A 26,076-nucleotide genomic window follows, 5' to 3' on the forward strand; every position below is an offset into this window, starting at 1 on the left:
CACCCTCTTGTGGCAGGACTCCGTGTCTAATAACTGCATGATTAGTTTTGTAGCAATCCGTTGTTTCTTGGGGGTCAGTAAGTATATAAGCGGACCCCTGACACATAGCATTGGCACAAGATAACCCATGTTATCTGATGATATGGCTGATTGTGTGTATCCAGGCCTTGTAGATGAGGACTATACAGAAGGATTCTTTCCAGTTCGAGCAGGGAGCTGTGCTGGCAGATACCATGCAGCACTAGGACTAGCTGCAAGTCACTATGGATGGAGGGAAGCTAGTAAGCGATGAGAGGCTGAGAGGTGCCGGTGTATATACGGTACTAGCAGCCCGGGCTCCCCCGCACACTGACTGCACGTCCCCCGCTACAGGTGGCGGCACGTCCCCGCCGCGGCCCTGGCGACAGGCCTGTCCCCGCCTCCCCCGCCGCCGCTCGCCCTGCTGGTGACCCCGCCGCCCCGCTGCATTGTGGGATGGGGGATCAGAGGAGGCGGCCCGGGATCTGATGGCGGCTGATCCCGTCCACTTGAACTGGAGGCATGTGACCTCCTTTACCGGCCCGGTCCCCAGCTCCAGGCACGGACACCGCGCGGTGGTCATACGGGAGCTCATCATCATCTTTGGGGGAGGGAACGAGGGCATAGCGGAGGAGCTGCACGTCTACAACACAGGTGAGCGGCACCGGGGAGGCCGTGCGGGGGGAGCCGGGAAAGTTCCGGGCACTGCCACCATAGCGGCTGCACGGCTGCTGGCGTAGCGGCGCTGCCCGTGCACGGTGCCCCGTCCCGGCATTGTCCTGCAGCTATGGGCACATGCCATCAGTCAGGGGCACACCGTACACCGAATCAGCCGGGAAAGGGATAGTCCAATCTCATCTAACAAAGGTTTTCAAGAGAAAAAGAATGGTTTTTAACTAGAACTAGAAAGCTATACAGATTTGTAAATTACTTTTATAGAAAAAAAACTCCATCCTTCCAGTACTTATCAGCTGCTGTATGTCCTACAGGAAGCAGTGTTTTCTTTTCAGTCTGACACAGCGTTCTCTGCTGCCACCTCTGCCTGTGATAGCAACAGTACAGAGCAGTAGAGGATTTCTATAAGGACTTGCTGCTGCTCTGGACAGTTCCTCTCACGGACAGAGGTGGCAGCAGAGAGCACTGTGTTACACTGGAAAGAATACACCACTTCCTGCAGGACATACAGCAGCTGATAAATACTGGAAAACGGAAGATTTTTTTTTTTAATAGAAGTAATTTACAAATCGTCATTTTCTAACAGCAGTTGCTTTACAATTTTTTTTTCTCCGGAGTGCCCCTTTAACCCCTAGACCAGTGATTTTCAACCAGTGTGCCGCGACACATGGTCGGGTGTGCCGCGGGGAAAGTTCCCCAAACTATGGTACCCCTGTGAAACAGGAGAAAACAATGGGGGAGAGAAACCTGGGGATGGGGGAGAGAAGTTTGGTGGAGAGAAGCACAGGAGAGAAGCAGGGGGGAGAAGTATGGTGGAGAGAAGCAGGGGGAGAAGTATGGTGGAGAGAAGCAGGGGGAGAAGTATGGTGGAGAGAAGCACAGGAGAGAAGTATGGTGGAGAGAAGCACAGGAGAGAAGTATGGTGGAGAGAAGCACAGGAAAGAAGCAGGGGGTAGAAGTATGGTGGAGAGAAGCAGGGGGGAGAGAAGTATGGTGGAGAGAAGCACAGGAGAGAAGCAGGGGGGAGAAGTATGGTGGAGAGAAGTATGGTGGAGAGAAGCAGGGGGAGAGAAGTATGGTGGAGAGAAGCACAGGAAAGAAGCAGGGGGGGAGAAGTATGGTGGAGAGAAGCACAGGAGAGAAGCAGGGGGGAGAAGTATGGTGGAGAGAAGCACAGGAGAGAAGCAGGAGGGAAAAGTATGGTGGAGAGAAGCACAGGAGAGAAGCAGGGGGGAGAAGTATGGTGGAGAGAAGCACAGGAGAGAAGCAGGGGGGAGAAGTATGGTGGAGAGAAGCACAGGAGAAAAGCAGGGGGAGAAGTATGGTGGAGAGAAGCAGGGGGAGAGAAGTATGGTGGAGAGAAGCATGGGGGGGGAGAAGAAAACAGGCACAGAGTGAGTATAAATACATTTAGAATCTATATTATTAACTATATGTATAATATGTACTGTTTTAGTGTCATTTTGTGCCATTTTGTATAAAAAGTGTGCCGCGGCTCAAAAAAGGTTGAAAATCACTGCCCTAGACGACCCAGGACGTAGAGTTACATCATGGAAGTCTTGTCACCAGACGACCCTGGACGTAACTGTACGTCCTGGGTGGTTCTCCCGCTATGAAGCGCGCTTCATAGCAGGTGGGGGCCAGCTGCAATCAGCAGCCGCCACCTCACCGTTAATGACACGCTGCAGCGACCGTGATCGCGCCGCAGCGTTTAAGTGTGACAGGGACTCCCCCTGTCACACTTAAACGCTGCGGCGCGATCACGGTCGCTGCAGCGTGTCATTAACGGTGAGGTGGCGGCTGCTGATTGCAACTTACCGATCGGGACCCCCGCAGTGTGACTGCGGGGGTGCCGATCGTTAAAACGGACCGCCGGAGGTCTCTCACCTGCCTCTGTGCGGTCCGATCGGCGATCTGCTGCACTGAGCCTGCACAGGCAGGCTCAATGAGCAGATCACCTATCACATGGATCAATGCTATGTCTATGGCATAGCAATGATCAGTGTATGAAATCAAAATGTACAAGTCCCCCAAAGGGACTTCAAATGTGTAAAAAAAACCAAAAACGTTAAAAACACTAATACACTACCCTAAAGCCCCTCCCCCAATAAAAGTTAAAATCACCCCCCTTTCCCATTATATAAATAAAACACATAAAAATAAATAAATAAACATATAATATACCGTAGCATGCGTAATTGTCCGATCTATTAAAACATAACAAGCGTCTTTGCGAACGGTAAACGGCGTACACGAAAAGAGGGAAAAAAGTGTGCGGATTACCGATTTTATGTTACATTATATATATAAAAAAAATTAATAAAAAGTGATCTAAACGTCCGATCTTCACAAATATGGTATTAATAAAAACTAGAGATCATGGCGGAAAATATTACTTCCCATACAGCCCTGTAGGTAAAAAAATAAAACTGTTATAGGCATCACAATAGGCCCATTTTATTAACCCCTTAAGGTCAAAGCCTATTTTCGTTTTTGCGCTTTTGCTTATTCCATTTTAAGTTTAAAAGTCCATAGCGCTTGCATTTTTTCACCTAGAGACGTATATGAGCTCTTATTTTTTGCGAAACCAATTGTACTTTGCAATGACAGGCATTATTTTTCCATAACATATGCTGCGAAACCGGAAAAAAATCATTTGCGCTGTGAAATTGAAAAAAAAAACGAATTTGTTTTGATTTCGGGGAGTTTTGCATTTACGCCGTCCGTCCTATGGTAAAACTGACTTGTTATGCATGTTCCTAAAGTCGTTACGATTACTATGATATATAACATGTATAACTTATATTGTATCGGATGGCCTGTAAAAAATTCAAACCATTGTTAACAAATATACGTTCCTTAAAATCGCTCCATTGCCAGGCTTATAGCGCTTTTATCCTTTGGTCTATGCTATGGGGCTGTGTGAGGTGTCAGTTTTTGCGCCATGATGTGTTCTTTCTATCGGTACCTTGATTGCGCATATACGACTTTTTGATAGTTTTTTATTACATTTTTTCTGGATTTGATGCGACCAAAAATGCGCAATTTTGCACTTTGGAATTTTTTTGCGCTGACGCCGTTTACCGTGCGAGATCAGGAATGTGATTAATTAATAGTTCGGGCGCTTACGCGCGCGGCGATACTAAATATGTTTATTTATTTATTAATTTATATTTATAAAATGGGAAAAGGGGGGTGATTTGGACTTTTATTAGGGGAGGGGATTTTTTATTAATAAAAACACTTTTTTACTTTTTTTTTACTGTAACTAGAAGCCCCCCTGGGGGACTTTGTATATAGACAGCACTGATCTCTCATAGAGATCAATTCTGTGTATATACACAGCAAAGATCGATTAGATCGGTCATAGATTACTATGGCCTGCTGCAGGCCATAGCAATCTATTGCCGAGCCGGGATCAGCGTCATTCCGACGCTGAGGCCCGGCACGGGCAGAAGAACGGATCTCCCTTCCGCGATCGCATCGCGGGGGGGAAGATCCGTCCCACTAGACACCAGGGACGTGCGGCGCAGTGCCTCTAAATGCAGCTGTCAGGTTTGACAGCTGCACTTAGAGGCTTAATTAGCCGGCGCGGGTCCCGTGTCAGCCGGGATCAGCGCCGTTCAGAGCGGGGTCCCGGCGGGACCCCGCTCTGAACACCCGAGCGGCACCATGACGTATCAGATACGTCATGGGTCGCTAAGGGGTTAATAATTAATTGCCAAAAAAAAAGGATTTCATAAAAAAAAATATATATATATAACATTAGAGAATCTGTGTAGACCTGCATATGGTTGTGTTCAGACTAGGGCTGGGCGATATGGCCAAAAAATAAAATCTCGTCAGATACTATTTTACTGATGTTAGAGACAACAACTGTATTGCTTCCCAGTGTAACAGTGCTCCCCTGTGACTGAGGGGGACTGACAGGGAATTGGGCGACTGGGGATGACTGACAGGGACTGGGGCAGCTGGGGATGACTGACGGGGACTGGGCATGACTGACGGGGACTGGGGCAGCTGGGGATGACTGACAGGGACTGGGGCAGCTGGGGATGACTGACAAGGACTGGGGCAGCTGGGGATGACTGACAAGGACTGGGGCAGCTGAGGATGACTGACGGACTGGGGCAGCTGAGGATGACTGACGGACTGGGGCAGCTGGGGATGACTGACGGGGACTGGGGCAGCTGGGGATGACTGACAGGGACTGGGGAAGCTGGGGATGACTGACGGGAACTGGGGATGACTGACAGGGACTGGGGCAGCTGAGGATGACTGACGGGAACTGGGGATGACTGACAGGGACTGGGGCAGCTGAGGATGACTGACGGACTGGGGCAGCTGGGGATGACTGACGGGGACTGGGGCAGCTGGGGATGACTGACAGGGACTGGGGCAGCTGGGGATGACTAACGGGGACTGGGGATGACTGACGGGGACTGGGGCAGCTGGGGATGACTGACGGGGACTGGGGCAGCTGGGGATGACTGACAGGGACTGGGGCATCTGGGGGGACTGGAGATGACTGGGGAAGCTGGGGATGACTGACGGGGACTGGGACAGCTGGGGGGGACTGGAGATGGCTGGGGATGACTGACAGGGACTGGGGCAGCTGGGGGAGACTGGGGAAGCTGGAGATGACTGGGGGGGACTGGTGCAACTGGGGGGGGACTGGTAGAGGACCGAGGGGGGGCTGGGGGTGACTGAAGCAGGAGTGCACATAGCCCTCCTTCTCTCACCCCGGCACACAGCGTCCCGCTCCCCTGTCAACCAGTTACAGCTCCCCGGTCTCTGGAGGAGGCAGCAGGGACTGCCCGCGTACCGCACCGTCCGGCCCGCAATGATTTTTTTGTGAAAATCGAATTTACGATTTTCACAAAAAATCAAATCGATTCAAACACTCTGGGCGAATTAATCGAATTAATTTGATTAATCGCTCAGCCCTAGTTCAGACTGACCGATAGACAGTAATAGTATCACATCGCTTTTACCATATAGTGCATTACGTAGACACAGGAACCCCCCAAAAGTTACCATATTGCATTCTTTTTTTTACGATTTCACCTATTTATATCTTCATAAATAATATATTTGGGGTTCCATCATACATGTTATGGTAGAATAAAAGACGCCATTAAAAAGTACAACTATTCCTGTAACAAACAAGTCATTACATGGCCCTGTAGATTTAAATATGTAGGTTTAAATATTTAGTAGGGTTTAATATATATATAGTAGGGTTAAATATTTTTGTAAAAACATTCATTTAGCAAAATTTTTTTTCCTCCTAAAGACAGATATATTATTCAGTATATATACACTCACTAGGGGGGAAATTTATCAAACAGGGTGTAAAATGAAACTGGCTCAGTTGCCCCTAGCAACCAAATCTCCCCCTATATCTCTATATAATTTATTCATACTAGTGGTGGTAAATAACTTGGAGAGAAAGGACAGGGTGAACAGGAGAAGTTAGCAAACTGCTACATTAATGTATTTGCAAAAATATTTGACTTACTCAGCCTTACAAGTATAACTATATTAGCTAAGGTGGGAATACCCCTTTAAGGGTACGTTCACACTTACCGGATCTGCAGCAGATCCGCAGCAGATTTTATTTAAATAACTGAACACAGCATCCAATCTGCACCATCAAATCTGCTGCGGATCCTGTAGGTGTGAACGCACCCTAAGGGTATAAACCCACGCACCGTATATGCAGCGTATTTACTGCTGCGATACGCAGCAGATTAGATCTAAATAACTGAACACAGCATCAAATCTGCCCCATCAAATCTGCTGCGTATGTGCTGCGTATACGGTGTGTGGGTTTGTACCCTAAAGGATAACTCTGGCGCTTCCAAAAAACAAAGCCCCAGAATCCTGATGCTGTCAGTTACCCTCACTCCTGTATCTTCTTCTGTCCTGGCCCCTGCCGATCACAATCTTCAGATCTTCGCTACTTCCTGTTCCAGCTCCTTGTGGAATGACCCCTTTAAAGGTCACAGAGTACCCTCAGTAATGTTTTACATTCATATCAAGGAGACAGACAGTGTTGTCTATGTCCATGAGGCTTGCTGTAAAGCGTATTTCTAAATGCTGTTAAATACAGCTCAGGCAAGATGGCAGCCCCCATAACAATGTACGAACAGCTAAATAAAAAAAATAAAAAATGCAGTCAGAAAATAGAAACAGATTGGGATAAAAGAATATGTTTTAATATCTGACTCTAGTCAGCAAAATAAAATTTAGGTGATAGTAGAAGGTGACTAGTAGTCCCTCAAGGCTAGTAGCCATTGAATGTGAGATGTACAGCTACCATATGGATACTAGAAGGTCTTTATGTCCTTCTCTCCTCGTAGCTACAAATCAGTGGTTCCTCCCGGCTGTGAGAGGTGATATCCCGCCAGGTTGTGCTGCTCATGGCTTTGTGTGCGATGGGACGAGGATTCTGGTCTTTGGAGGAATGGTGGAATATGGACGATACACCAATGACTTATATGAGCTGCAGGTACGTGTCATGTGTCTGTGGTTCAGTCTTTACTGTAATTTATAAATATTACTATAAAAAAGTGGCCAGGCATTGCATGGTATGGAAACTGTATTTTGGCTACATGCAGAAACACTGTGTATACAGGCATTTACCTAGCTTACTTAAAGGAGAAGTCTGGGGTAGGAAATCATTTAGGGCAGGGGGTGGGGAGAACATAATAAAGAAGCTATATTTACCTTTCCCGATGCCTGTGCAGTGCTGCACTCTGTTCCTGGACCCTGGTCTGCATATCTCCACTTCTGCTACGTAACAAACCAGCTGGTGGATGCCCCGCTTAGCCAGCCAGTTACTGTGGCAGGGCACCTCTACAGTCACTGATTGGCTGAGCGGGCTAAATTCCACCTTTTGGTGACGTTTCAGCCTGGTTGTGACTTACCTGAAGCCGCGAGAAAGCAATATCTGGCGGGGTTCCGGAGCCCGGTGATGCAGCAGGGGCACGAGGCCCGGTAAGTATACTTTCTTTTGTGTGATCCCCTCACTCCCTGCCCGAACTGATTTTTCCCCCTGCACCAGACTTCTCTTACATTTATCACAGAAAACATTCTGAGTTTAGTCAGAGGTTAGTCAGGGAAAGATCGGAAACAACACAAGAAAATATTACTTTACTGAAAGAGTAGTAGATACTTGGAACAAACTTCCTGCAGATGTGATTGGTAAATGTACAATAACTTAATTTAAACATGCCTGGGATAAACATATATCCATCTTCAGATAATAAGGGAAATACTAAAAGGGCAGACTAAATGGACGAAGTATTCTTTTTCTGCTGGCAAGTTTCTATGGAAGTCTGAGCCTTTAAAAACACAGTAGTGGGTCAAAAACACAGAAAACTGTACTTTTAGAAAAATTTAGCTACAGCAAAAACAATTACATAAAAAAAAAGGACATTAACGTTCCAAATGAAATGGCCCAGATTTACCAAGGTTTTGGAGTTTTGTGTGACAGCATCCGATCTACTGACAACGTTATATTTTCTAGTGAGAGATCTATCAGCTTTGGCTTTTTTATATAAAGGTAGGGTCTCCTAAAGAGGACCTGCCACCATACCTGACCTGTCTGTGTTAGCAAATATATGCAGTGCTCGTGAAATAACAATTCTGGGACATCTTTTCTCTCTTGTGCTGTTCCTCTGTTCTTACTAGAAATGTATGACCGAATAACACACTGGGTGTTACCAAAAGGGGGGGGTGTCCCCACACTGTCTGCCACTATCCTATTAGAGCTGACAGTGTTAGGGCACTATTCCACGGGACGATTATCGTTCGAATTGTTACATCGTTTGGATCTAAACAATAATCGCTCGGTTGAATAGCAGTTAACGATTAAACGACAAACGAGAAATCCTTGATCGCTTAATAAGACCTGGACCTATTTTTATCGTTGCTAGTTCGCAAATGTTTTGCATTGAACAAGACTCTGTTCGCGGTAGCAACGAACGCAATAGAGACAGCAAGATGACTGCAAGAATGATCATAAGTAACGATTATCGTTCCATGTAAATGGGTGAACGATTTCAGGCCATTCGCAATAGCGTTCGTTTGAAATTGTTAACGATTATGCGAACGATAATCGCCCCGTAGAATAGGGCCCTTAGACAGTGTAGGGACACGCCTCCAACTGGTAACACCCACTTGGTTATTTAGTCATACATGTCTAGTTAGAAGAACACATCAGAGAGCTATAAGAAAGGTCCCAGAATTGTTATGTCATAGGCATTGCATGTATTTTCTAACACAGACAGGAGAGGTGACGCTCCTCTACAAATAGTGAATTTGGTGTCCCATGCTCTTGGTGAAGAGTGTGGATAAGCAGACCATCTTTAACAATGGTTATATGCCAAGCATTTAACTTAGACTTAGTCAATAGAGTGACATCTAAATGGTTGACAAGGGGGCACCCCTGTAATCAATGAACTGAACCTAGATCACTGTAGAACCCTATGGGGACCTAAGGTTGGTTCATTGGAACAGAAAAATGTCTTGGGATGTTAAGGGAATCTAAAAACAGCATTTTTTTGAGGGTTATAGGGAATATTTATGTGTAAGAATGTAAATTCCCTCAAAGGGAAATTGACAGTAGGTTAGAAGAATCTAACCTGTTATGTTCCTATAGCAACTGACAACGTATCTACCTTTATTATGCTTCTCTGCTGGGCCACTTATGGGATTATTGACTTTAGTAGCACTATACCCCTTAGTGCCCCAATTCACTCACCCAGCTCCCGTTACGGTGCTGTGCAGTAGGGTAACTGACTGCTCGTCACTGCAGAACGCCGGATGGATATTCATGAAGCAGGTGGTTTGGTGCACTAAGGGTTAAAGACCCACCCCCTCCCCCACCGTGCATCCAAAGCTTTAATTAGCATATTATTAAAAAGTGAAATTTCCCCAAAACAGCTTAGTGGAGAGGCGTAATAAATATGTATTAGTGCTCAGTGTACAGAACAATGGCTTAGATTCTTCTAACCTGCGGTTAGTTTTCCTTTAATATTTACTATCCACTTTTTTTTTTCTTAAGGCAAGTCGTTGGCTATGGAAAAAGTTAAAGCCTCACGCTTTACCCAGTGGTTCCTTGCCTTGTCCTCGTCTTGGGCACAGTTTTTCTCTCCATGGCAATAAATGTTATCTGTTTGGTGGCCTTGCCAATGAGAGTGAAGACAACAATAACAATATTCCCAGGTACTTCTATGTGTGCCTTATGTTTACCTTGGCATCATTCCTTGCACTAAAAGATTGTTCTCATGACCCCTTGTATTCCCTAACATCTTTTCCTACTACTGTGGCATCATTGAGGGTATAGGACACAGGCATTGGTGCGCCTTGACCCCATTAGAGGTCTGTTATGGAATGGGTGTAGCATCCTTTCCTGCTGTTCTCTCTCCAGGATGGCATTCTGATACTTCAGCTTGCTTGTTCTTGTGACTTACTAGACACCCATCATACTTTCTCTCTCTAAATGCTCATGTATCAACTATAGGCTATGTTCACACAACATTTTGTTTGGCACCACCTTGTAATGTTACTTGTCTTTTATTATGTTATATTTGTTGTATTATGAGTTCTGTATGCTCTTATATAACACTGTTTCTTCTCGACATGCCAGGTACCTGAATGACTTTTATGAGTTAGAGTTACGTCAAGGAAGTGGAGTTGTGGGCTGGAATATACCACAGACCAAAGGTGCCCCTCCGACCCCACGGGAGTCCCATTCCGCAGTCATATACAGCAAGAAAGATTATGGAAAATCAAAGCTGTTTATTTTTGGAGGAATGTCTGGATGTCGACTCAGTGACCTTTGGGAACTAGATATTGGTGAGCAATATACATCCATTCCTCTGTCTGGGTTGAGACAAATGGGACTCGCTTTCTCCAGGACTCGAGGCTAAATTTTAACAGCTTTTTTACATAAAAGATACTGAATTAAACAATAGACAACAATATATCCCTGAATACAGCATCTCCGCTTCTATATTACTACTAAGTTAATGTCACATTGAAATTTACATTGCCAGCAGTGTCCAGGCCTTTCTTACATGGCCCCTGTCTGCTGAGTTCCATGGCAAGTACCCATTCCATGGATCAGTATAATCAATTGAAATGATTGCTTATGAAAGGTTCCTAGGGGACTTAGAAACATTGTATTTTTTTTTTTTACTTTTTATCTATCTATAAACCATGCCATATTCAAGGAGAAGTCCGGTGGCAGGGTAAAAAATCATTACGGGCAGGGGGTGGGGGAAAAATTAAAAAGACGATATGCTTTCCGCTCCTAGTGCCCGTGCTGTGCTGCATAAACGAGCTACCGGACCCCACCGGGTGCTGTGCATTGGTTAGCCGGGTCGTGAAGTAGCCAGATGGGAGCACAGAAGACAGCCGTCTGGGGTCCAGGAGCAGGATGCGGCTCTGCGCAGGCACAGAGTCAAGTCTCTATAACTTCTTTTTTTTTTTTTTCCCCTACCCCTTGCCCTTAATGATTTTACGCATTTATTTTTTTTTTAATAACTTGTTAACATTTTTGTGCTTCTATTTTCTTTGTAGAAACCATGACATGGAGTAGTTCAGAGGCCAAAGGAGCATTCCCTTTACCCAGAAGTCTTCATACTGCTAATGTTATAGGGAATAGGTAAGTTCAGCCTTCTAATTTTCCTTGCTGATCATCTCTGGTAGGGCTGTGCAACTACATATAAACTGAAATACATAGGGGGAGATTTATCAAACTGGTGTAAAGTAGAATTGTCTCAGTTGCCCCTAGCAACCAATCAGATTCCGCTTTTTATTCCTCAAAGACTCTTTGAAAAATGAAAGGTGGAATCTGATTGGTTGCTAGGGGCAACTAAGACAATTCTACTTTACACCAGTTTGATAAATCTCCCCCATAGTTTTTACCATAGAGGGGTGGTCCATTTTAGACAATGCCTTTTTGTTAGAAGGGTCCCCTGTTGATGGATGGTCACGGGGTGTCCAAGCTGTAATATAGAGGGGGTCCAGGGCCAAGTTTAAGCTTTACTCCTATTATTTTACTGTGTCCATATAGAGGCATTATATTAACAAGCATATCCTAATAGTGAGCGATCACGTATGCTATGTGCATTAAATGATCTACATATAAAAGTCATACTGTGCTTTGTTGTAGAATGTATGTATTTGGTGGCTGGGTCCCACACACGTTAGAAGGTGACGGCCCTCTCTCTCAAGAAAGCCGGTGGAAGTGCACCAATTCATTTTCCTTTTTAGATCTGGGTCAGTATTATTCTTATTTGCTCTACTAAAATTATTCTATAATGTTTAACTATACATTGTTTGTTGTATCATTTTATTCAGTTTAAATTATATTATTTTGTCATTACCTAGACTCCATGGAGTGGACAACTCTAATGCCAGACTCCTCAGACGATAGAAAGGATTGGCCATGGGCCAGAGCTGGACACTGTGCAGTCACAATTGGGAAACGTTTATATATCTGGAGTGGGAGGGATGGCTACAAAAAGGCATGGAATTGTCAAGTGTGTTGCAAGGACCTTTGGTACATAGACACAGGTAGGTGCATTGGCAAAACTCTTTTATTTGCATTTTATTAACAACATCCTGTTGCATGTGACCGCAGAGGTCATTGAATGGCTGCAGCGTCCTGTTCACAGTGTATGGTGATGGTGTGATGGCAGCACAGCAGAGAGAGTCAAGTTCTTGATCATAGATGTGTAGATAGGTGAATGCACCAAGTCAGATTCAGTTCCTACAGTGACTGACATTTAGGCATGTTATTCTTTTGGGCATTCCCAGGATTTCCCATAAAATGCTGCTATGTAGTAATTTGTTAGAGAAACAGCAAGGCTGAACCACAAGATGTGTCCCCCAGGCCGGTGAGAGCGAGCGCACATGAAAGTAAAACTGCACAGTTTAAGAGCAGCCTCAAGGTGCTCCAACACAGTGCATTACTGCATTAAAAATGTATGCAGTTTTTAGTTACACAGTACGGCTAACAGCTGATTCAGTACATGCTACAATTATTGGAAAAACACTATTTACCTGAGGGTGCATCATGTTCAGGCCTTAGGCTGTGTTCTCACCTTGAGAACTCCAAATGAAATCCGCACAGACAGGAGTGCAGTGAATGGTGACATCAGTATATAGATAACAATGGTCCATACACTAGTTTTTGCACACAGCTCTGTGTTCCCTCCCCCTCCCCATACAGTGACCTCCATAAAGGTAAGGCTGCATTCCCACGTTCTGTGAGCCTGACGGATCACGGACGTGGAATGCATGTATCGGAGTCCCCCCGCGCCCGGACAGCATCTGTAATTAGATGCTGGGAGCGGGGCAGACTGTATTCATAAGCGCCGTGCTGTAGTAACAGCACCGCACGGCTGATTCATTACAGCGCGGCGCTTATAAATACAGTCTCCCCCGATCCCAGCAGCTAATTACAGATGCTGTCCGGGCGCGGGGGGACTCCGGTACATGCATTCCACGTCCATGGTCCTTCAGGATCATGGAACGTGGGAATGCAGCCTTAGTGAGCACACCCAGAAATGTTTCTAATTAATCTGAATGGGGACAGGTCCTGTTTATTATGCCTATGGTCTAGAGGGCTTGCTGTTAAGCATATCATAAAATGCTCAGGCAAGATGGTAGCCCCCATAATAATGTAGAAAAAATAAATAATAAAAAGTGCTACACATGTCAGCTACTTCTGCATATAAAAGAACCCCTTGACCACATACCCACCTTTGCAGTCCCTGCTTGTGGTCACTAAAGGCTATTGGTAACTGCATGGGGCGTAGTTTCGGCTGCATGTTGGGACCACAGTGTTGGAACGTGGCCACCTAATAAAAAGTACCACCTAATAAAAAGCAATTGATGAATATGTATCTCTCTCTGTTTCAGAAACACCTCCTCCACCTTCCCAAGTCCAGTTGGTTTTGGCCACTACAAATTCTTTTCATGTCAAGTGGAACGAGCTGCCAACAGTTGAAGGATATCTTTTGCAACTAAGTCCAGAATCGCCAGCTTCAACTGGTGCTGGGAAGCCTGCCCCCCTCAGTGACATTTCTGCATTGAGTTCCACCATCACATCCACAGCCCGTGCTGGTCCACTGCATTCCCAAAGTGGGCTTGTGTGTCCTCAGCGACTTGAGGAAAGTAAGTTAGAAAAGCAGTAGGGTTCCTGCAGAAACTTGCATGTCACTACACGATCAGATCCTTTTTTATTAGCTACGGTGCAGGCCGGCAACATTGCAGTCTTTAATCATATGACGTGTTGCAGTGAGTAGCCAAATAGACCTATCCTCACACTGCTGATTGATAACTCAATCAATAGTGCGGCAGATGGTCCTGGTATATATTTTAACGATGGTTCATCTGTTGTGCAAGTCTGAAGTGGCACATCTTATTTAAGTATGGTTCATGTCATCTGCCCCATTTCTAACACCGTATTTTTTGCTTTAATAGGAACCAATCAGCCCAATTGGGAGCACTGTCTGCTGCAGCAGCTTTATACAGGAGAAAATTAAGTTTAATCCCCAGGCACGCAGCAGGGAGAGGGGCAGGAGGTAGTCATCTGGGTGCCTCTCCCTGTCACTCATCCCTGCCGAGCGTGCTGACAGGGAGAGAGCAGTTACTAGTCACGGGCGGGGAGCTGCCCAGATGACTACCTGCCACCTCTCTCCCTGCAGCTCATGGGGATTAAACTTAATTTTCTCTGGCCTAAAGCTCAAGCTGCGGCCGGTGCATGCCGCAAGCTTCACAGCAGCTTTATACTGTGCCTAATTGGGCTGATTAGTTCCTTTTAATAAATGGGCCCCATAGAGAAAAAAAAAACTGTTGTGCTAATATATACTAGTCTCAGCACTGCCTGTAAATGGCATCTGTTTCAGCATTGCAGAGAGACATCTATCAAGCCATGATATCAGTGATGATCTCACCTTGCCCTGGCACCTGTAATACTAAAGTTACAGTCACATCAGTGTAGTAATAATGTAGATGATCCAGTGATTATTAATGAATAACACTATTCTAGGTATAACATGGTAACAGTAAACCTTTTGCTCATTCAGGTGTGGACAGCCCGGCATCTCCTGATGTCAGAGTGGACATTTGTCACCAAAACAACAGTGGACCGACAGGTCAGGTAAGCATCACCAATGTGTCAGTTCTGTAGACTATTCTTTTTATGGTTTATTGACACTTTGTCTTCGATTTTGAAAGGTTTTCTCTTATTTCCTCAAGGTGGCAGATTTTTATTTGGCAGTGCTGTAAAATCATGTTCAACAAAAATACAGAATCTTAATACTCAGCTAGCATTTACCTGTTCCTTTCTAACTCACCAGGTATCTGCGTCAATGTATGTGCAGCATAGCGCTTCAGTCCATGAAATTGTGGACATGAAGGTATCTCTGACTGAGAAACAAACTCTTTCCACTGGGAATACAGAGTTAAATGGCAAATTAAGAACCTCAACTGGATCAAAATCGTCAGGTAAGAGGAAGGCTATCCTGGAGACAGCATAGCTGGCATGTGTTTGGCAAGCATGGTGAATGTTTCACAATGTGCACCTCAGATGCAGTCAGTAAAACAACATCACACTTACAGGCTGATACACCAAACTGACTGAAATGTGTGTTTTTAGAATGAAGCTAAAAATCAGATTGATTGAGGTTTTGCTGGTATCTTGTAGACATGGTTTGCAGTGTAAACCATTCATAGGGAAGCTATGTATTTGCATTAAAATGAACCTATTTGGTACCTGAGTGCAGTGAAAGACACGTTTAATGGGTTGTCATTTACTTTGTGTCCTAGGTCTTCATACATCTTCTAAATTGAATGATGTGCATGACTTGGACATAGGAATTTTAACACCTGAGGTTTCTGCATCCTGCATTGTCTCCAGTGCACAATCTATGGTAACCCAGCAGAGAATTAAAACTGAGTCATCCCGTACAAATGGGGCACTTGTTAGAGATGAGCCTTCACTAACTACACTCAGTACACACTCTGAAGGTTTGAAACAACTTTCACATACTGTATTTTGAGCCATGTGTTTGTCAAAGCTGTTTAGTTTCAGGGCAAACATGAACATTGCGTATCTACAACTATATTTTTATATTGTATGTGAATTATTGCAAATTACCTCATTACTTTGTTGATTCCTATGTATATAACTGACCTATAGGCAGGAGCTACACACTGACTTCTTGTCAAGTAAGCCTTTCCCGTTGTAACTGAGGGACTGTTGTGGTCCACCAGAATGCATGCAGTACAATAAGTTCCTTTGTTAAAAAAAAAAAAAAAAAAAATTGGAAAAGTCTCCACAAGAAGTATCAGTGTAGCCACAGCCTTAATGCCCCCTTTACCTTGGAAAACAGTGCTAACTAAAATTGAGTGGATCTTGAGCACGCTCGAGTTTGTCTGAACCCCAACACTCTGCATTAGATTACCTGTGGCTGCAGAAGTTGGAAGAAGCCTTAAAACTGTTGGGGTTCGGACAAACCCGAGCGTGCTCGAGGTTCACTCATCTCTAGTGGTAACTTGAGTTTTTACTTTTAGTCAAGTTAGCACTAGAGATGAGTGAACCTGGAGCATGCTAGACAACAAGATAAGTAGCGGGTTGGATACTGATATTATATGTCACATGATCCTATAAACCAAATTAGTGTACGTGTTGGATATATGTTAAAAAGGCAAGACTGATGTCAGAGGTAGTTTCTTGGTCTTATTGGTAAATCTGATGACTGGCTTTTATTCTTTTCTCTTTTCCTCTAGTTGTATTATCTTCAAGTGAACAGTGCACTTCCCAGACAAAGAGCAACTCAGTAAGTGTGTTTTCTTGATACTAAAGTTAGTGATACATGTGGGATTGCTGTCAGATGTATGTTAGTTTGGTTGACAACTATATCTCCCTGCATACACATGAACATCTGGCTTAGCTTTGCTATCATGTGTTCTGAATGGAGAGAGGAAGTGTAAGCCATTGCCAGACTACTGTGGTATTGTGGTGAGTGTCCTTTTAGCTTTCCCTCCATCAGCATACAGAGTTATCAAGGAAAACCTAAGAAATACCACTGACTATAAATGCCGCCCTAGGGAGTCCTGGAAAACATGGGTACATACATAGGGGGAGATTTATCAAACATGGTGTAAAGTGAAACTGGCTCAGTCGCCCCCGGCAACCAATCAGATTGCACCTTTCATTCCTCACGAACTCTTTGGAAAATGAAAGGTGGAATGTAGTTGGTTGCTAGGGGCAACTGAGCCACTTTCACTTTACACCATGTTTGATAAATCTCCCCCAATGGGGTATATCCATGATTTTCTGGCAGCCTTAGGGCAGCATCCAACTTCTGAATCAAACGTAGTGTGTTCGGGTTGGGAGAAAGTTGCTGACAGGTCCGCTCAACAGTTATAACATGTAATAGAATACAAGTTGTTGTGTTTTATTTTATTTTTTTTATGAGTTGTATGAGCACATATGGGGACATATTGACTCTTCCAGAAATAAAAACAAATTCTGGATGTGTTCCTAAGGGTGTTCTTTTTGGTTTGCTGACAGATGAATGGTCAAGTTGGAGAGCAGACAGCACTGAATGGCTGGAGGCAGTGGTATGATGTCGGAATCTTCCAAAGCAATAGTGCTGTGGTCACGCACTTCTTTTTACTTCCAGACAGCAATCAGAGTTCAGCTAACAAGGTAAATCTATGCGTTGTAAACCTAATGATGTGACTAGTATACCACCATTCCAGTTATCTGGCTAATGATACTGAAAGAAAAAAAAACTGTATAAAAAGTAAAGGGTTACTCAGCCACTTGCACTGGATTGTTATTTGTTACAGGGAACGTCTCTTACATTATACTAACTTACACCAGCGCACCAGTCTTTTTTAACATTGCAACACATTTTTGGCTTCTGCGCCTGACAGTAAGCTACAACTTAGGGCTGGGCGGTATACCGCAAAAATACCAATACCGTCTCTGGCGTCGGTTAACCGACCTCAACTTGGCCAGGACGGTATCTGCGGTATTTTTGTATTTTTATCTCCTGGTCTGAGCTGTCCAACCTGTCGGAGCGCCTCCTCCCCGCTCCAGTCCCGGCTTGTCAGTACCTTCCCCCTGTCAGAGCGTCCCCCAACACACAAACACACGTGCGGCCCGGCGTGAGCGCTGCACGTTATGTGCAGGGACACCGGTATCAGAGCGGGAGGTGGAGGAGGAGCAGCAGTGGTGAGAGTGTCTGAGTGCCCCATCCTCCTGCACCCGGCCCGTACAAGCGCCCCCCCGCCCGTTACCAATGCGCCTGCACCCGTCCCAGTATCCCCTCCCGAATCAGTACCGTCCGAACGCCCCCGCCCAAGTCCCGTCCGAGCGCCCCCCCCCCCCCCCCATCAGTCCTGTCCTGTACGAGCGATCTCACACCACACACACATGACCGGGAAGCGCTGCACCTGTTGTCCTGTGTGTGCAGGGAGGACACGGGCAGGATATGGTGGAGCAGCATTTGGGAGGCTGCCGTACTGTAGTTCCATCAGCATCATTAACAGTACAGTGCTGCAGCTTAGGAGGAATGAATGGGCTGCAGCACACAGCAATGTCTCCTATAAGTTATGTGTGTGGCATCCTGCCTGCTGCAGCCCATTCATTCCTCCTAAGCTGCAGCACTGTACTTCCCATACCTTCATCCCTATGTGCCCCTTATATAGTAATAAAGCCCTAATCGTCCCCCCCTATAGTCATACACCCCTATCCACCATCTATCCCTATGTGCCCCCTATATAGTCATACACCCCTATCCACCCATATGTGCCCCCTATATAGTCATACACCTCTATCCACCCCTATGTGCCCCCTATATAGTCATACACCTCTATCAGCCCCCCGTATAGTCATACACCCCTATCAGCCCCCCGTATAGTAATACACCCCTATCAGCCCCCCGTATAGTCATATACTGCTATCAGCCCCCCCTGTATAGACTTACACTGCTATCAGCCCCCCCGTATAGACATACACTGCTATCAGCCCCCCTGTAGTCATACACCCCTATCCGTCCTCCCTGTATAGTCATACACCCCTGTCCTTCCTCCCTGTATAGTCATACACCCCTATCCCCCCCTGTAGTCATACACCCCTATCCGTCCTCCCTGTATAGTCATACACCCCTGTCCGTCCTCCCTGTATAGTCATACACTATCAGCCCCCCTGTAGTCATACACCCCTATCCGTCCTCCCTGTATAGTCATACACTATCAGCCCCCCTGTAGTCATACACCCCTATCCGTCCTCCCTGTATAGTCATACACTATCAGCCCCCCTGTAGTCATACACCCCTATCCGTCCTCCTGTATAGTCATACACCCCTATCCCCCCCTGTAGTCATACACCCCTATCCGTCCTCCCTGTATAGTCATACACCCCTGTCCGTCCTCCCTGTATAGTCATACACTATCAGCCCCCCTGTAGTCATACACCCCTATCCGTCCTCCCTGTATAGTCATACACTATCAGCCCCCCTGTAGTCATACACCCCTATCCGTCCTCCCTGTATAGTCATACACTATCAGCCCCCCTGTAGTCATACACCCCTATCCGTCCTCCTGTATAGTCATACACCCCTATCCGTCCTCCCTGTATAGTCATACACTATCAGCCCCCCTGTAGTCATACACCCATCCGTCCCCCCTGTATAGTCATACACTGCTATCAGCCCCCGTATACACATACACCCCTATCTGCCCCCCGTATATCATACACCCGTCCGTCCCCCCTGTATAGTCATACACTGCTATCATCCCCCCTGTAGTCATACACCCCTATCCACCCCCCTGTATATCATACACCCCTGTCCGTGCCCCCTGTATAGTCATACACTATCAGCCCCCCATATAGACATACACTGCTATCAGCCCCCCTGTATAGTAATACACCCCATATCTGCCCCTCCCTTTACAGTCATACACCCCTTTCCCTATGTAACCCCCTGTAGATACACGTCCAGGTCTCTGCTGAGACCCCCTAATAATGACGACATTACTTTTATTTTTTTTTACTTTTTTTAATCAAAATATTGCTCGTTTGGCATAGCAAGTGGGTGTGGTTTGCAAAAAAGGGGCGTGTCATAATTATCGTTCAATTATCGTTACCGCAGCTACAACCGCGATAAACCGCGATATTGATTTAGGCCAATATCGCCCAGCCCTACTACAACTATATATTATGGTTAGCCCAGAAATGGCTACTTAGGGGCTTGTATGGATGGAAGAGCCTTAATTTGTAACCACTTGTATCTCAAATGTATTGGGGATCAGTTCTGAGGACATATACATGGAGTAAGTGTGGGGCAAAAGTACTCCAGTGCTGTGTCTGAATGGTAGCCATTAAATGGTCACCTTATTTCTAGAGAACAGAGTGCAAGCCCACCAATATGTGGTCTGTCAAGTTTGTTTTCTTTTGCCTGAGTAGTCATAGGGATTTCATTTCAGAGTGTCTGAAGATCTTTTTCTATGCAAAGAACAAAAGCCTATCCTCTATCTCCACTGACATCATTGGGAGAGCTTTATGCCCACGTACTGTTTTAGTTAATGGGTACAATGCCGTCTTAGCTTCCACTGTCTGACAGCATATGTGCAATTGCTTCACTCCACACCATTGTGAGATTTGGGGGTGGGTATTCTTAGACAATCTTTTACAGAATAAAGTAAAAATAAATATTCATCTTTTGAATATTCCCTTCTAGAAGGTTAGTAGTTACTGTGGATACTGTATTAAGGTATTAGAAGACATTTATGGTTGGGTGGGATGCCATGCTTTACATATACACCTGCTGACTACCATTGTAAATTCACTTTCGTTGCTGCAGTATGTGTTTTTCTCTCTGTAGATTGCAGATGTAGACTTATCTGACTACACTATGTTGAAAAAACATGACCTGTGTCCTGGAAGTTTATACAGATTTAGAGTGGCTGCAATAAATGGGCGTGGAATCGGTCCTTTCAGTAAGATAAGTCAGTTTAAGACTTGTAGCCCTGGATTTCCTGGGGCTCCATCATCAGTAAAAGTCACAAAGGTAAGTAGTAAAGAATATATTGTTTTGAGTACGGCCATGTAAGGCTGTATTTTTTCCATTTCTTTCTTCCTTCAGACATCTATATGACAGTATTCTCTTAAAGGGGCCGATTAACGTGCAAAAAAAAAAATCTATAAATTGTTAGAATTTAGACAATATTCTTCTCTTGTAAACGCAGTAACAATCATACCACGAACGAAAATTTTTTTGTATGTTGTCAATTGCTTTGCATCATTGATCGCATCTTTTCAGCAGACCTCAAAATCCTCAAAATCATTGTTAATCATTCTCAAGTCTTTCAGTGTGAACACTAATCGTTCACTGTGTGTATATGTGTGTGTATATATATATATATATATATATGAACACAATATATATATACAAACACAATCAGGATAATTCATAGTATATATACAAACACAATCACGATCATATTTACGACTTTTCTTATCGATTTCTTTTCTCATCTGAATTGTTTAAAAGAAAAAAATCATTGCTTGTCTTGCGCAAGGGAGCGCTTAAAGGGACTCTGTCATCTCCAAAACACCTACTAAACTTAACTTATGAGTAAATTATACCTCATAGAGTATACAATGCTGATTCTATATCTACAGCTTTTTTTTCTTTCTACGTTCTTGCATTCCTTTGCTATAAGCCATAAATGAAGGAGTCTAAGCTGTCCTGTCTATTATATTCTTGAGCTAAGTAGCCCTCTCTATGCATCAACATACCCAGTTTTTAGGCTTAGGGTACTATTACACGGACCGATGGGGGCCCGATAATAACGGTATACGAGCGCGGATCTGCTAGATCGGCGCTCGTTTACTGGGCCTATTACACGCCCCAATTATTGTTTAACAAGGGCTGCAGGGACATCGTTACCGATGTCCTTACAGCCCTTAAACTTTATACATTACCTATTCTACCTTGCGGTCTTCTTCTCCCCGGGTCCTGCGCGCTCCAGCTTTAGAGTGGCCTGTCTCAGCTGACAGGCCGCTCAGCCAATCACTGGCCATGGCGGTTCTGGCCTGTGATTGGCTGAGCGGCCTCTCAGCTCAGACAGGCCACACTGAAGCTGGAGCGCGTGGGACCCGGTGAGAAGCAGAGCGCAAGAGGAGCCCTGCAGCCTGGATAGGTAATGTAAATCGCCAGCCGCCGGCCACGCACCACTATTTCACGTAGCGTTGCACGGTCGGCGCCCGACAATTATAGGTTCAAACCTGTATCAACGATCAGCCGATGATTGTTGTCATCGGCTGATCGTTGTATTTATTACACAGAGCCATAATTGGCCGAATCGTGCCGATTCGGCCAATTATCGCTCCGTGGAATAGGCCCCTTACAGTGGTGAAATACAAAGGAGTAGAAAGCTACAAATTACAGATTTAGAATCGGCATCCTTTATCCTACAGGTGACTTTATGACTTAAGTTTAAGGTTTTGAGGAGGGAGGTGACAAGTCCCTTTAAGTGACTTATACGAACGTGTAAAAGGACCCTAAAATATATATGGAAAGCTGCCAAGTCACTTTATTGACAAACAGTAGTTCATGCTATCCATTGACTCCCATTGTTAATAAAAAGAAAACCATGTGGTATGTTTTCACTGTATCCTTCTGTATAGGAAAGTGCAGCAGAGTATGCTTTTCTGTAAAATAAAAATCAAGGTTTGTACAGTTTGTATCAGCTGCTATAGATACATTATGTGTATGTGGCAGAAGCTTTTCTGGGCTTATAAACTTAATCGGTTTACAAAGTAATATGTGCTCAAATTTGTGGATTTTATGTGGACGCATTGAGGTCACAGAGTAGCAAAATCCTGATACGTGTGAACATACCCACATTGGTTCTATCAAAGATTCTGTCTTTTTGACGGTAAGAATAGTGCTGTAAGTTATGGCTACGATTCTGAGTGTAACCACCCTAAAATACTGATTTCCTTTGCAGAGTACAGACTGTGTTCATATTTCCTGGGAATCGCCTTCTTCTCCAACAGGAAATATACTAGAATATTCTGCCTATCTAGCCATCCGCACTTCTCTTCCTGAGGCTCAGAACCAGCTAGCATTTGTGAAGATTTACAGTGGCTTAGAGACATCATGCACTGTAACAGCTTCCCAGCTCGCAAATGCTCATGTCGACTGCAGCTCCCGCCCTGCGGTGGTATTCAGGATTTCTGCCAAGAATGAAAAGGGTTATGGACCAGCAATTCAAGTTCGATGGCTGCAAGGTGAGTAAAGATCTCTACTACAGCCCTTTCTATTGAACATGCTTTGCCTCTAGCCCTTTAAATTATTGATTGAATATTAGTTGAAAATTTTCCAATTGAAGAAGAACACTATGCAGTGCATCAAGTGTACCAACAACAGGGACTCCTGAGAATGTTATCAAAGAGGCTGCTGTCTTTAGACATGTCTTTTTTATATTCATTATTATGGCATAAGACTGTAGTATATGGGGTCCCTTGATTCTTCGATAGAGAGCCAGTACAAAGAACAACTCTTTCTCTAAAGGAGCCATAAGACTAGTGTCCTACCTGATGCTTTTTCCCCAGCTCAGAATAAGCCTTAAAGGGGTGCTGTTGGGCAGAGCCATGGGCCCAGAAGCAGATGGCTCTGTTCATAGTGACATAGAGAGATAAGCTGTCATCAATCGAGTCTGACAGCAGCCTAATACAATAGGACACGTTAAAGTGGGATTTAAAAAGGCAATCCTGCCGAAACACATCCTATTGCATTTGGTTTTCTTCCGCTGGTTATGTGAATAAGTTGCAAGAACCATTTTGGTGAGTACTGGGATTTTTTCCTATTACAATGCAATGTACAGCGCCGCAGCAAGACTAGGCAGCCTTATCGAGGTGACGTATTTAGTGTAATGATTTGCAGTCAGTGTTTAACCATCTCAGTCCTTTTTGATGTTATTTTTTTTTCTTTTTCAGAGAAAACATGAGGCTTAAAATGAAAGGTCCTAAATGAGCAAGGCAGTGGTGATCCATTTGGCACTTTGCTGGAAAGAATCCTTTGAAGCATAGTAGAGCTGTATGGTTCACTTTTTGTAAAATTTTGTAAATCTCGAAATGTTTATTTTTTCATTCTGCTTCAAACTGTATAGATATACATATGATCTAAATATATGATGACAGTATATAGTTTTTCATGTTATATTATAAATGTTAGTGATATGTACTCAGGTGGGACTATGTGGTCCAGTTTCTAATAATTGGAAACTGACTGTTTGCTTCCATTTTTTTACCACTTACATATATTTGTATCTAGTTATAAGCAATAAATTGGTGCAAAGGGATGGGAGGGACCTTATAGTGCAATACAAGTTGGCACATAGCACTTCCCCTGAAACTAGGGGTATCCTGCCAGTTTTCCATGAAAGAATAACTCGGGGGTAACAAGGTGTTACATCAGAATTCTTTATTTTTTCCTTTGAACTATGTATGTTTACATTAGATTGTGTATGTGTATTGCACTTTTAAAATGAATATATAAATATATATATATTTTGGTAAAACATGTAATATATGCAAAAATCGCTTAAGGTTTAAATTGCAGCTATCTAGTCATCTGTCGCTTATGTATTTATGATCTAGATCTATGTGGTAATAAAAGCCTTTATTCCATTGGGAGAGGCAGCTGCATATATTAGGGAATTGCATTCCCAATATAGTAGTAGTTATGGAAATACTTTCATTGGCTACTGGAAAAATCCTGTATACAGGAGGGAAACCCCTTGACATTTGACGCCTGTTTATGGATTCCCGGGTGGGGGTTTGGGAAGTAAAAAAAAAAATCTTCCTGTGGTAGCCCATCTTAGGGTTCTTCACTTCTGTAGTCAGCAAATAAGTCTGTGCCTGTATTGTATTAATGTATAATAACTGTATTGTCAACTGCAGCACCTGGATGAAGGGAGATTCCTAGGTCCTTTTATATGACTTGGGCTTCATTTCTGCTCTCATTGTGAACCTTCACGGTATACTGTGTCTTGTAGAAGAATTCACATCCCTGAATCAGTATGCTGAAATTTTGTTCTTTGATGTTTTTGGTGGGTCAATATGTTATGATATTTCTTTAAAATAGAAATATTCCAGAGAACAAAATTTTATATATATATATATATATATATATATATATATATATATATATATATATATATATAATATTATTTTTTATTTTTTTTTGCAAAATTGGTGAAAGTTGTAAATATTCTTTTAAGATGCTGTATACACAAATTATTGGTAAGAGGTTGTGTGTAATACACCTCTATTATCATTACTTCCAGCTGACCTGTGTTGAGTGGTAAGCACATCCTTATATGTTCACACAACATAAATAAATAACGTCACACATAAATAACATCCGTTGTTTGGCACTCAAAACAACTGCCAATGTTTTAAATGCAAATTGCATTGAAGTCTGTGGACAACAGCTGGAAATAATTAAGGTGATCATTATTTTGACAGCCGTAGCAAACAATGGCCATTGTTCAATACAGTGTGTGAACAAGGGCCGTTGTTTGCATTGACTCCAAAGCAAATTATTTCATTATGAAAAGAACGTCCGTTGTGTAAATTGAATAAAACGGCTGTTCTTTTCATAAAAAGAATGTTGTGTGAACATAGCCTAAAAGTAGATCTATATCTATCTATTAACCTATAATCTGTTTTGCACCTCCTTTGCCAAAGGGATGTGGCTTCAGTATGAAAGGGGCATGCTTAAGTGTAGTGAGTTTTTAGTGCATTTATTATGTGTAATAGTCATACAGTTGTTGTACATCTCTGCTAAGTAGGTGGCGTGATATTACCATGAGGGCTTCAGTAGAGATGAAAGTGCCCACATCTTGCCAACAAGGACAGAATGCTATTCTTGGTATATCATGTGTTTCATGTGGGTGCAGGCCCTCTTCATTATGCTGGTTCAGCAGAGATCCCAAAGGTCAGACCCCCATTAATGAAACATGCAGTGTTCTGGATCTGGAAAACCCATGTATGCGTTTAGCCTCTGCTCTCTTGTCCCTTAAGTGTAAAACTTGATTTTTGCTTTGTAGGTTATTGTGATGGATGAGTGCTGGTCATATTCTGCTAAATTTAGCTGTTTTTTTTTTTTTTTATTAAAGCCATAGATAAGAGGGGTTGATGCATTAAAGGGGTTGTCCTACAATCAGTTATCACTTATCTTCAGGGTAGGGGGATAAGTGATTGTGGGGTTCTGACTATGGAACACTGTACTGGATCTATCTTTACCACCAGCCATAAAGGATAAATAG

At 43.9% G+C, this 26,076-nt stretch overlaps 1 protein-coding gene across 2 annotated transcripts; it reads left to right on the forward strand.

Moving 5' to 3' along the window:
• The first annotated feature begins 459 nt into the window (after positions 1-459).
• On the forward strand, positions 460-24,900 carry HCFC2 (host cell factor C2). 2 transcript variants are annotated; one of them, XM_069955610.1, is made up of 16 exons: positions 460-672; positions 7,059-7,207; positions 9,767-9,927; positions 10,352-10,560; positions 11,287-11,371; positions 11,882-11,988; positions 12,100-12,285; positions 13,636-13,890; positions 14,805-14,878; positions 15,078-15,225; positions 15,547-15,747; positions 16,510-16,559; positions 17,297-17,434; positions 20,619-20,804; positions 22,750-23,032; positions 23,741-24,900. In XM_069955610.1, the coding sequence occupies exons 1-16, from the start codon at positions 507-509 to the stop codon at positions 23,749-23,751; spliced, it is 2,409 nt and encodes an 802-aa protein (XP_069811711.1). In that variant the 5' UTR covers positions 460-506; the 3' UTR covers positions 23,752-24,900. The 2 variants fall into 2 exon arrangements, with proteins under 2 accessions (XP_069811711.1, XP_069811701.1); XM_069955600.1 differs by lacking the exon at positions 15,547-15,747 and having other exon boundaries at positions 484-672.
• The last annotated feature ends 1,176 nt before the right edge of the window (positions 24,901-26,076 follow it).

The sequence above is a fragment of the Dendropsophus ebraccatus genome, chromosome 1 (assembly GCF_027789765.1).
Source record: "Dendropsophus ebraccatus isolate aDenEbr1 chromosome 1, aDenEbr1.pat, whole genome shotgun sequence".
In the NCBI taxonomy this organism is placed as follows: domain Eukaryota; kingdom Metazoa; phylum Chordata; class Amphibia; order Anura; family Hylidae; genus Dendropsophus; species Dendropsophus ebraccatus.